The 12,377-nt window shown below is 38.3% G+C and overlaps 1 protein-coding gene across 1 annotated transcript; it reads right to left on the bottom strand.

The window, feature by feature from the left end:
• Positions 1 to 1,524: 1,524 nt before the first annotated feature.
• LOC135476318 (peroxisomal membrane protein 2-like) lies at positions 1,525 to 11,765 on the bottom strand. The gene is made up of 5 exons (XM_064756311.1): positions 11,413 to 11,765; positions 7,581 to 7,688; positions 6,759 to 6,924; positions 5,082 to 5,201; positions 1,525 to 4,390 (listed from the first exon to the last, which is right to left on the bottom strand). Exons 1-5 carry the CDS (start codon positions 11,514 to 11,516, stop codon positions 4,313 to 4,315), a joined length of 576 nt encoding a protein of 191 aa, XP_064612381.1. The 5' UTR covers positions 11,517 to 11,765; the 3' UTR covers positions 1,525 to 4,312.
• Between the last annotated feature and the right edge of the window lie 612 nt (positions 11,766 to 12,377).

The following is a 12,377-nucleotide window of genomic DNA, read 5'->3' as shown; positions in this document are numbered from 1 at the left end:
CCAAACGTGCACTACTTAAGGCATTAGGAAGAACCTGTTCGTATTCTGTGACGTGACCTTGGTACAGTTTTTCAAGGTCATTGGGGTGTTCAAGTTTGTGACAGGATTGAATACATAATCTCTCTTAACTGCAGGCAAGCTTGTACCAAGTGAACACAAAATTATGGAAAAGATTTGTCATTGACCATGGCATATTTTTCAAGGTCTCTGGGCCAATACTTTCATTTCCTGGTAAACACACAGTACATATATTTCTTGCAACTGTCAGTATGCTTATGAGCAAGGGCTACTTTGTGCATTGTGTGGTATTTTGTAGGAGTGCCTGCTGAAACACAAGGTTTAAAATGTTGCTCCTTAACCCATGAAAATTAAAGCAATAATTGACAGAATATGGAAATATATGGCGTCAGTAACCAAGCCTTGGCTCAATACAAGTTTTCCTGAAACCAAACCATATATTTCCTCTCAGTGAACAACTGTGTAATGAATTTATCCTCCAAAAGACCAATGAATTTAGCCCAGAAGGCCATTGTTCAAGGCGAATCACTTCATCATTTTCACAGCCAAACAAAGGGAGATAACCTTGTTAAAATACACAGGATGTTGGCTGAAGGTTGCTCACCAATGAAAATCGGAGTATGCAAGATACATTATTGTATGCGTTTGCAGGCCACCCAAGTTCACTCAGGAGACAATTAGGTGTTGACTACCGAACTCACTTACTGGAATCACAGCTTGGAGGGTTGTTGGTACACCAAACTGCCACAGCTACTTAATTATGTTTGAACATAAATTAATGTCAAAATGTTCAGTTTCAGCCTGGTGTATGTGACCATTTTCATGCATGTATAAAAAATAAATAAATCAAAAACTTCACACAAAACACGGAACCAATCTTCTCTTGGAAACAAAATTATCATTTATTCACTAGTAATTTTTTGTTTGTGGACCAATTTTGTTTTCCAGAATTCAAGTTACATACGCTTCGCAGTGTATTAATACATATAATCTGTAAAACTGTAAAACCTCTGTCCATAAAAAATCTTGTATTGTGTATTTGCGCACTGTCAACACATTTGAGCAAAACTGTGTAAAATGCAATTGCTTTACTTCTTTACCGGGTATTAAATTGTAGAATTTCACTCTTAATAGTATAATCATCTTTTGGGATTAACATTTTAACAGGTGCACTGTATAACACACTCCAGTTTTGAAAACTGGCAGAGACCACTCCAGGTTTAGAGGCACCAACCTCAGAGTCTGGCATCTAATCGCCAGCAAGACACGTTAACTGTTTGGATCATTCTGCCAACAGGTAGTTAACCCATACACTTCAGCGAGAACACATATTACGGGGATACCTCTTATGATCAAAAACCATACAGTTTGCCTTGCTAAACTTTCAGATTGGCAAAGATCATTTGGGAAGTGGCAGAAACATGTTTGAAATTCATAAAATCGCTATTGCGTCAAAACAAGCCAACTTTATGTTTATTTATTTATTTATTTATTTGATTGATTGGTGTTTTACGCCGTACTCAAGAATATTTTAATTACATACAACGGCAGCCAGGATTATGGTGGGAGGAAACCAAGCAGAGCCCGGGGTAAACCTATGACCATCCACAGGTTGCTGGAAGACCTTCCCACGTACAGCCGGAAAGGAAGTTAGCATGAGCTGGACTTGAACTCACAGCGACAGCATTGGTAAGAGGCTCCTGAGTCACTGCACCGCGCTGGGTGAAATCACCTTGGCTACAGATGCCCTACCAACTTCATGAATACCGAAGACAAAATAATGCTTGTAAAACTAAGACATAGAAGTCTATAGATGTATAATAAACTCGGTACCTGTAAAACATAATCATGGTAATACAAAAATGCATAATTAGTAATTACAAATCATACACTGTTAAATCTATACCGAAACAATCAAACAACAAAATAATACAACACCTTATAAAGAGGAACTCGTGTTAATCGACTGTGTACAATCTACTGATCAAAGTTGGCCATTCCTTGTGAACTTCTCTCCTTGTTCAGTAATACTGTATTTCACCCCACAGTGACGTACAATATTTTTAAATACATTTCACTTCATTCTAAATTGATTAATTCACCTTATAGGGCCACTTAAAAGGTTTATTATGAAATTTAATGAATTTCTTATCCAAAATGAGTTAAGTGCTGGCTTCAAAAATATCATTTTAAGGCCTACATGCTTCTGAAAGTGCATTTTTACCAGCCAAACTTCAGATGAAATACAGAATCTATTTTCCCTTTTTTCTACTAGATCCTCCTCTCCTGTGAAGTATGCATGGTTGACAGATGTACATGCACAGCCTATTGGTCTGGCATCTGATGGGCGGTACATGATTGACAGATATACATGCACAGCCTATTGGTCAGGCTTCTGATGGGCGGTACTATCTATGATGATTGATCTACAAAATCAGTGAGGTAGTACACAAATAATCACTCTGTCAACACAAAAAATGATGTGTTTTTACACACCTTGAGACTAGTTTGAGTAGACCACCAGAATTTCCAATCAGACAGTTTTTTTCAACCTTCAACAGTGAACTGAACAATACACCAACGATAGTTGTACAGTTACCATATATCCAAAACCTTCATTCATGATCATAATACCTTTTGAATTAAGGCAAAAATATGGTTATGAAATATACAAAACAAAATGTGACGAGACACAATTTTACCACATCACTTTTTATCTAATAGGAATAATTTCATCCTCATTATTTTTATTTAGTTTATCTTGCACATCCCAACCATGGCATCATAATGGGAAAATACTGCTACTGTATTTGATTCAACATTTTGCCCAACTCTTAAGGGTCAAATATTCCTTGATTTTTTAAGTTTCATCCAGCTTAAGAAGGTGTTTTGAAGTTTGTTTGGAAATTATCATTTTAAACTATGTAAGATTCACCATGAAAAGATATATTTTATGACCAACACTTGCCTCTAAAAACACGAATTGTTAGGCAAAATTTTAAAAATACAAAAGACGGGCCTAATTATTGCAGTTTTCGAGTGTCAAGTCCATAAATGACTAATGGGATTGGTAGGTACACTTTTCTCCACCACAGATACTGCTCTGGCCAAAAAAATATTGCTTTCCTTTTTCTTAATATTCTTACTTAAGACCATATTCACAAATCTTTCATTTTTTTTTTTACTTGATTTACTTTATTGGTGTTTTAATGCCATACTCAAGACTTTTTCACTTCTATGACAGTGGTCAGGTTTCCTGCTGGAAAAAACCCGAGGAAACCTGAGGAAACCACTGACCTGTGCCAGGAACATGTACATGACAAAACTCTTGACAAAGCTGCTGCGTTAACGTTACGCCGGTCACACATACCATGGGAACGCATGCCGTCAACATGTAACGTTATGGTGATTAGACCGGCATAACATTACAACCCTTTTGAAAAACAGCCCTGAGAGCTTTTCACTAATATGATGGTGGCCAGTATATTATGGGTTATGAGTGCCCCGAGAAAACCACCAACCTTTGGCAGTCTTCTTCACACATCATATACATTGTGGAAGGTTAAGTCATCTCCACTGGAGTGAGTGAGTGCTTGGGGTTTAACGTCGTACTCAACAATTTTTCAGTCATATGACGACGAATCTCCACTGGATTTCATGGATAATGTAAAATGCATGTATGTGTATGCCAGCATGTTCTTTGAGGCCTTCCATTCCATGGGATAAAAAAATTCACATAAATGCAACAAATAAATCACCTGGTTCAAAGAACTGCACAATAATTAAATAATGGCTGTCAATGCCATATATATGTACCTTGTACAATAGTTGTAAAGTATATGCTTGTCAGCTTAGTAATTCAAAACAATCTGCACATTGTATGTCATTTTACCAATATACATTGTTTTGCAATATCATTTAATCAGTGTGCAAAGTACAATGCACTAATTTGCAATCAAAACTTTGCTTAAATATATACCTATTAAAAAGGTGAAAACAACCTACTTATGGCAGTGCTTGACAAGCTCCATCTTTGCAAACACCTTTATTCATTTCATGTCTTTGTTACTAAGCCACAGGTATAATAATTCTGGTACATGAACTGTCTTTTTGCATAACAAGTATTCAATGTACTTGTACCCCTAGGACAGTTTGATGATCGTGCAGTTTGTAGCTGATCGTGCAGTTAGTTGATGGTGCAGTTTTTAGCTGATCGCACAGTTCGTTGATGGTGCAGTTTTTAGCTGATCGCAGAGTTTGTTGATGGTGCAGTTTGTTGATGGTGCCACCCGTTTCAGGCGTCATGCCTCCTTTTAGCAGCGATGTACACTGTCCAGATCAGTGACACCATGTTCGTGACCAACACTCGATACTGGAAAAGAACAGATTGGCTTCATTTACATGCACAGTACAACACTCAAACAAAAGTTTGTTTCGCTTCATCTGGGATTGCATCATCTAAGATCCAACCTTGCTAAATGTACATATTTCCATTCATCTTTCTAAATTATTACCTTATATTCTACTTATACACCTTTTCCACATGAAACTCCAATAAAATAAATTAATAATATAATTAAATTAATCTTTCCTTATGTCCATTGTAAAATTGACCTTGTAATATGATCACGATTTCCTCCTGTCATGATTTCCTCCTATTACGATTTCCTCCTATCATGATTTCCTCCTATTACGATTTCCTCCTATCATGATTTCCTCCTATTACGATTTTCTCCTATCATGATTTCCTCCTATCATGTTTATTCTAAGTCTTGAATCCTCTTTGTCTTGCCATCAAATAGTACTTGAGATAGCCCTAAGGCAATTAACATCACTGTGCCTTTTCTTATATCGAATTCTGCTTGAGGCAAGGCATTAGGTGTAGTAAGGTAATATCTTTTAAGCATCTGTAAGTTTAAAACAAAACCCCTAATGAGATAAACTTACAACAGACTGGCTTACACCTGTTTACATTCATTTATTTATTTGACTGGAGGAAGCTGGCAGTTCACACTTTAAACCAAGACTTGGCTGAAAAAAGCACAGCTATCTGAGTGACTTACCTGAAGAGGCACATAGTTGACATTGATGTACTGAAATACAGTCCAGATTCTCCAGTTCATCTTCAGAGCTGTCCAGAAGGTATCCCGAATTTTCTGTATGGCCACATCTGACCCGAGGCCCTGTCAGAGAAAGTGTACATGTAGACATTTTACACAAGAATGTCCAAGTGAAAGATGTAAACATGTAAGCCAGAATATGCAAGTGAAACACAAAAACACATACACAGGAATATGCAAGTGAAACACATAAACATGTAAGCCAGAATATCAAGTGAAACACATATACAGAAATATCAAAGTGAAACATGTAAACATGTAAGCCAGAATATGCAAGTGAAACACAAAAACACATACACAGGAATATGCAAGTGAAACACATAAACATGTAAGCCAGAGTATCCAAGTGAAACACATAAACACATACACAGGAATATGCAAGTGAAACACATAAACATGTAAACCAGAATATCCAAGTGAAACACATATACAGGAATATCCAAGTGAAACATGTAAACATGTAAGCCAGAATATCCAAGTGAAACCCATAAACACATACACAGGAATATCCAAGTGAAACACATAAACATGTAAGCCAGAATATCCAAGCGAAACACATACACATGAATATCCAAGTGAAACACGTAAACATGTAAGCCAGAATATGCAAGTGAAACACATAAACACAAACACAGGAATAGGCAAGTGAAACACATAAACATGTAAGCCAGAATATCCAAGTGAAACACATGTACAGGAATATCCAAGTGAAACATGTAAACATGTAAGCCAGAATATCCAAGTGAAACCCATAAACACATACACAGGAATATGCAAGTGAAACACGTAAACATGTAAGCCAGAATATGCAAGTGAAACACAAACACACAGGAATATCCAAGTGAAACACAAACACACAGGAATATCCAAGTGAAACACAAACACACAGGAATATCCAAGTGAAACACGTAAACATGTAAGCCAGAATATCCAACACATACACAGGAATATCCAAGTGAAACACAAACACGCAGGAAAATCCAAGTGAAACACATACACAGGAAAATCCAAGTGAAGCACATAAACACATACACAGGAAAATCCAAGTGAAGCACATAAACACACACAGGAAAATCCAAGTGAAGCACATAAACACACACAGGAAAATCCAAGTGAAGCACATAAACATATACACAGGAAAATCCAAGTGAAACACATACACAGGAAAATCCAAGTGGAGCACATAAACACATGGAGGTACATAAGAAGGCAAGTGGAATGACTTACTTATCTGACTGGTACTTTACCCCATACCCCATATTTCACTTATACGACAGCGGCCAGCATTATGGTGGGTGGAGCCCGGGGGAAACCCCCGCCCATTCGCAGGTTGCTGGTAGACCTTCCCATGTACGGCCGGAGAGGCAGCCAGCTTGAGCTGGACTTGAACTCACAGCAATTGCATTGGTGAGAGGCTTCGGGGTCATTATGCTGTGCTAGCGCGCTAACCGACTGAGCCACGGAGGCCCTGTGGAATGAATGTCCCAGAAAATTATAGGTGAGGTAAGGTGGAACTCAAGCCACCCACTTGTGAATGGGAGGGGCATGGGAGGGGGGCAGGAGGAGGACAATACCCTTCCCCAATGTCTCAGGCCTGTTTTACTCCGTGTACACACTCACCTCCAAAATGGCCACCACATAGAAGAAGAGAAGCAGGTATGGAGGAGCGAGGATGAGTCTGTCAAACAGGACGCGCTTTATACCAGTGCCAGGCTTCTTACCAGCAGGTACCAGTTTGTCTAGCCAGATGTAGAAATGGTGAATCAGGGGTCCATTAAAAAGAAAACTGAAAGGAAATAAATTATTTTTATTTATCTGATTGGCCATTTAGACATTTTTCTAAGTGCGATGATGAGGTTATAAAGGAATGGAGCCTTCTGAGCAGAGTTCAAAAGAAGAGCACTCCAACTCACCAGGTATATGAAAAACCTCCAAAAGGGAACCACTGCACTTCCCCAGGTGACAGATCTACTAAAAAAAAACCACTGTACCTCACCAGGTGACAGAGCTCCAAAAGAAAACCACTGCACCTCACCACGTGACAGACCTCTACAAAAGAAAACCACTGCACCTCACCATGTGACAGACCTCTCCAGAAGAAAACCACTGCACCTCACCAGGTGACAGACCTCTCCAAAAGAAAACCAGTGCACCTCACCACGTGACAGAGCTCTAAAAGGAAACCATTGCACCTCACCATGTGACAGACCTCTCCAAAAGAAAACCACTGCACCTCACCAGGTGACAGATCTCCAAAAGGAAACCACTGCACCTCACCAGGTGATAGACGTCTCAAAGATGTTGCAAACCTCCAGGAGGAAACTACTGAATCGAGGCAGGTAAGCGATAAACCTCCATATATGTACAGGTAAATACCTCACTAAACTACAGAATATGTATTTGTAAATCAATCACCAGATTGCTGAACACAAATAAACTCACCCAAATGTTGCATATGCAAATGTACTTCTCCACCAAAACCTGTGTTTTGTGTGAGGACTGGGAAAGAGAGCTTGAGAGATGATGTCGCCCAATGCCGCAATTGATGCACTGTAATCATAAGCAAAAAACATGAGAGTTTGTTATATAACACAGCAACTGATGCACAAGCACTGTTACAATAGTGAACATGTATATGATATCCAAAGAGCAAGAGTTAGGTTAACAGTAGGTTGTATGGCCACTGCTTGGAAAGGTTAGGCCGGACTGTTTGAGTTGAAATGTGAAATTCAACTCCATAAATTACATGTATAGGAGGAGAAAACCATTATAATACTTAGCTCTCAAATTAACCATGGAATAGGAAAAGACACCATACATGTAATTAAACTCACCCATTGAAAACTACGTGTAATTTAATTGCATGATCCTGCATTCAGATGTTTCAATTCACAGGTAGGCTTTAGGAACAATGCTGGGTACAGATGCTGTCACAAGACTTTCATTTTGGCTCTCCGTTTTAGTCACAATAACTCTTTGTATAAGGGCATATTACACAACAAAGTTAAATGAAAATTCATGTGACGTCTATGCCAGACCAATAAACATGGATCACACAGACCACCTTAGTGTTCAAACATTTAAATTTAATTCATGAGCAAAAACATTGAAACCTAGCACAATTCTAGGGATAGCCTGGACATTCTAGGTAGCCCCGTCAACTTGCTATGCTTTATCCTGGTGAAAGGGAAGATCACAATGATGCGCTCGTAGCGCTCTATTAAAGTTATACTCTGACTCGTAGCATATGACAGCCTGGTGTAGAGCAACGGTTTATTGCAGTGGGGTGGGTCAGTTGAGGGGTAGAATTTGACGTTTTCCAACAGTAGATGCATCGGTATCAAAACAATACATCTTTGGGTTTCTATCTAACCCGGTAGGCCAATGACCAACCAATACGTGGCATTTACATGCAGAAACAGTTTGAACATTAATGGGGAGCTGCGAGTGCTTCATTACGATTTCACCTTCCGCTAGGTGAAATCATACTGAGTTGGTAGGGCTGGGCTGTTAAGGCTCGCCCTAGAACTTTGCTAACTGAAAAACTGCATGATTGTTACCGTACATTACTGACATGAAGCCTAGAGCTGTGCTAATTGAAAAACTGCATGATTGTTACCGTACCTTACCGACATGAAGCCTAGAACTGTGCTAATTGAAAAACTGCATGACTATTACCGTACCTTACCGATATGAAGCCTAGAACTGTGCTAACTGAAAAACTGCATTGTTGTTACCATATGTTACCGATATGAAGCCTAAAGCTGTGCTAATTGAAAAACTGCATGACTGTTACCACATGTTACCGACATGAACAGCAATTATGTGGCATCGTAAAATTAGGTCATATTGTACACTGTGCGGAGTATAGTATGTTGAACATTAATCAATATACAGCCCACATATTTTTGTATGTTTTTCTACCCTTAAACTTACGGGTACTGATAACACTTTACTAAAATGTGATCATTTTTTCGGTTGTAAACCAAGTGACATTGTTGACTAGAAGATGAGAGTGCGTACATTGTGTTGCTATCAGTAAAAGTGTTACTTTACTAAACTATGAATGCTGCATCCTGGAGGTATACATGGAAGGAGGAACAAGTCGCCCCATCAGCCTGGCGAGTCGGCGAGACATGCCCACTGTGCCTTTCTACTCTGAAAGAGCCCACCCACAGCCAGGCAGCCTCTGATGTGTAATACCGTGCCTCACAGGGCATCCGCGAGCCGGGCTTAGGGTGAATCGCCTCAAAAGGGATTCCATCATACGCACTTACTTTGAGTAAAAAGTTTCAACTCCAAATTCTGCGCTCAACAAAGATGTAGTAACTTCATATTTGTGCGTCTAAGTGGGAATATTAATCATATCTACAGGACTACTGTATCGGAAGATACATTATCTAGAGGACAGGTATATTTATTGAGCTATTGGAAACATTTTTTTAATTTTTTCACCATTTTTCAGCATACATAGTGCAATAAAATTATGTCTTGCAGGTAGCATTGGTTTGTGCCATTTACCTGGTGCTGACGGATTAGGGTCTCCAGAGCTCATTTTTTTTTAAAATGATGATAGAAAATTGAGAAAATTGCCCATTTGAACTACATGGGCCTTTTTCAAAAATATCCAAAAATTGGTCATTTTTGAGATCCATAAACTCACATTTCCGCATACCTAACGACCTATAGTTTAGAAAAGTTATATCAGAGAAATACTTCACATGTTCACATGTCACAATTTAGGTCCCCATAAGCAGTTTCTTAACAAGTTTTATTTAGTGCATTCCCGTATTTCTCGAAAAGCCGCAGTCCACACGGATTTTAAAAACATAACTCACTGCGGAGGATTGCCTGCTATGAATGCATGCCTCTGCTGAAGGTTCATTGGCTTCCTGCTAGTGTTTGTCTATATAATCCGTGAAACACTGCTTATGGAGACATTTACAAGGGCAGCATTCTACAGTGTATCCTCGTGGCAGGAGTTAATAAACTTAGGTGCACTGAAAATAAAATATGGGCAAATCCAACTCCCATCCGAGGGAATGTCGTCCTTGCTTAAACCTCAACAGTTATAATACATACACTGGTGGCATGTTATTTTACGATTATTTAAAAATGGCTCTTTATGGTGAAATCTAATAATCGGAAATTCAAATTAATGACATAAAGTTGAGTTTTCTCTTCATGAGTAGCTGTATCAGTCAACAGGCCTATATTTTATCCAGATTTTATAAAGAGTTTCCAGGTGAAATGGTCCAAGGCCAAAACATGTACTCCAAATTATCCTAAATATGGGGCAAAAACTGCCCTAATTTGTCAAAAATGAAAAACAAACAGGCGAAAATTCAAACATGATTTGTATGTCATGGTGAAACAATGCATCACATTTCAATTCAATGCACTGAAGCACTTTGAAGAAAAAAAAAAAAAATTTCCAGAAACTCATTTTTGTCCATTACCGAAAGGGAACTAATGAATCAATGAGAAAGTTATTACATTGATGGAAAAGTATTTATGTTAGAACTGTTTGTAAATATACTTAAAAAAAACACTTTTCTAGTCTTTGGACAAAAATAAGCAAAGTACTTCTTGGATTGACGGCTTGCATGTATACATAAAGTATCTTCATTTTCTTGGCCACGATTTTAAAACGTAACAAATCAGAAATTGTTGATTTTATAAGGCATACAAATCATGCAAGCACGGTCATTGCTATTCAACTTCCGGTAGCATATGTTTTTGTTTATAATGGTTATTTACTTTTAAACATGATATTCCCAAAGAAATTGGCAAAGTGGTTTGACATCCATTTTGTTGTTCAGTATTCATTATTTGCCGCCTGAACAGGGGGGCTCTGTTGTGAGCAAGCTACTATCAACTGATATAGTTAACAATATGTTACTAAATTAACCCTAGTAAGCAGTTAAAACTGTGTTAAGTCAACTATAAAATTGCATGAAAACTTTACCTTTCTAAAGTTATTAAAAGACATACATTCAGTCTACACAATTGGACCAACTGACCGATACAATTTCCTTACAAGGGCAGTTATATGATTTATATAAATGAATTGAATAGGTCAATTAAGAAACTGGCCAAAATAATCAGTGTACACAGCTGAAAGTTGGTAATTAGCGGTCCCTTTGATCACGGCGGTCTACGTCACAAGATGTGAAATTACTTGTCAACACTGCCCTGAATGCGGCTAGACTTACAACGTGTAGAGTAGGCCCTACCGAGGTGTTAATTTCCCCCAGTTCATCTGTAAACCCACCTGGTCACCGCTTTCGTTAGTACCGGTCTCTTTTGCAGATTTCTGTTATAATCCGCGATCAGTTTCTCTAGGAAATTTTTCGTGGTACCTCTTCTTTCGCTCATTGTGGCCAATGATCTTAGAAAACAATTAAAAGTAAAACCAAACGGTACAGTAAGGCGTAAACGTTTTCGGTAATCGACACCAATGCGCCGATATCTGTTACCACAGATTACCACAAATCTGCACAAAGGTCAGTCTTAGAATAACAGTTTCAGAATACTCCTGATGTTTATCATTTGTTCTACTATTCTGGCTAGCCCTGAAAGGTATCATGCCGACATAAATTTGCACTTCGGCAAGTTCGAGTTTGAACCTTATCACACCATGCTTGTGCGACTATAGTTAATCACACATCTGTGAGCCCAACCCACAATCAAACATTTTAAACAGTAAATCTTTTGAAAGTTGCGATGTTGAATCATTCCCCAAAGCATGCCGAGTTGTATTTTTTCAAGAAAAATTTAAATAAACGAAGGTTATTTTAAATGATGTAAATCGTGGGAGGAAAGTTAAATGTCAATATTTGCAACTGTTCGCATTGATGGAAAGTGAAAGTAAAATGTATGCTTATCTTTAAATCCATCAATACCATGACTTATATAACATATATGCTAAATATTAATTTACCATACGTAAAATACTGGATTGTCCGAATGAAAATACCAGTAGACCTAGAAGATGTTACTTAAAACGAAAATATAGAGATTAAATCCAAGTTTTACTTTTCCCCATACGATTGAAATACTCTATACGTAACTAAATCTCGAGTAACGCCCTTTCTCGCGAGATCAGGAAGACAATTTGCTTGCAGGTGCCCGGCAGGTTGCGAAGACGTCTGGTTGTGAATTCTCGTGTGAAATGAATCTCTTCTCTTAATTAGCATACTTTATACAGGGATTATCACCTCAGATGTTCGCGCACAG

Source organism: Liolophura sinensis, chromosome 10, assembly GCF_032854445.1.
Source record: "Liolophura sinensis isolate JHLJ2023 chromosome 10, CUHK_Ljap_v2, whole genome shotgun sequence".
Lineage (NCBI taxonomy): Eukaryota > Metazoa > Mollusca > Polyplacophora > Chitonida > Chitonidae > Liolophura > Liolophura sinensis.
This window is presented reverse-complemented; position numbering and strand designations above follow the sequence as displayed.

Excerpts from the sequence above, each read along its gene's own strand:
- LOC135476318 (XM_064756311.1), bottom strand. The coding sequence starts at position 11,516 with ATGAGCGAAAGAAGAGGTACCACGAAAAATTTCCTAGAGAAACTGATC. Across the intron at positions 6,925-7,580 it reads TTTGCATATGCAACATTTGG|TTTTCTTTTTAATGGACCCC; the intron begins GTGAGTTTATTT and ends ATTTCCTTTCAG. Across the intron at positions 5,202-6,758 it reads ATGTGGTGGCCATTTTGGAG|GGCCTCGGGTCAGATGTGGC; the intron begins GTGAGTGTGTAC and ends TTTCTCTGACAG.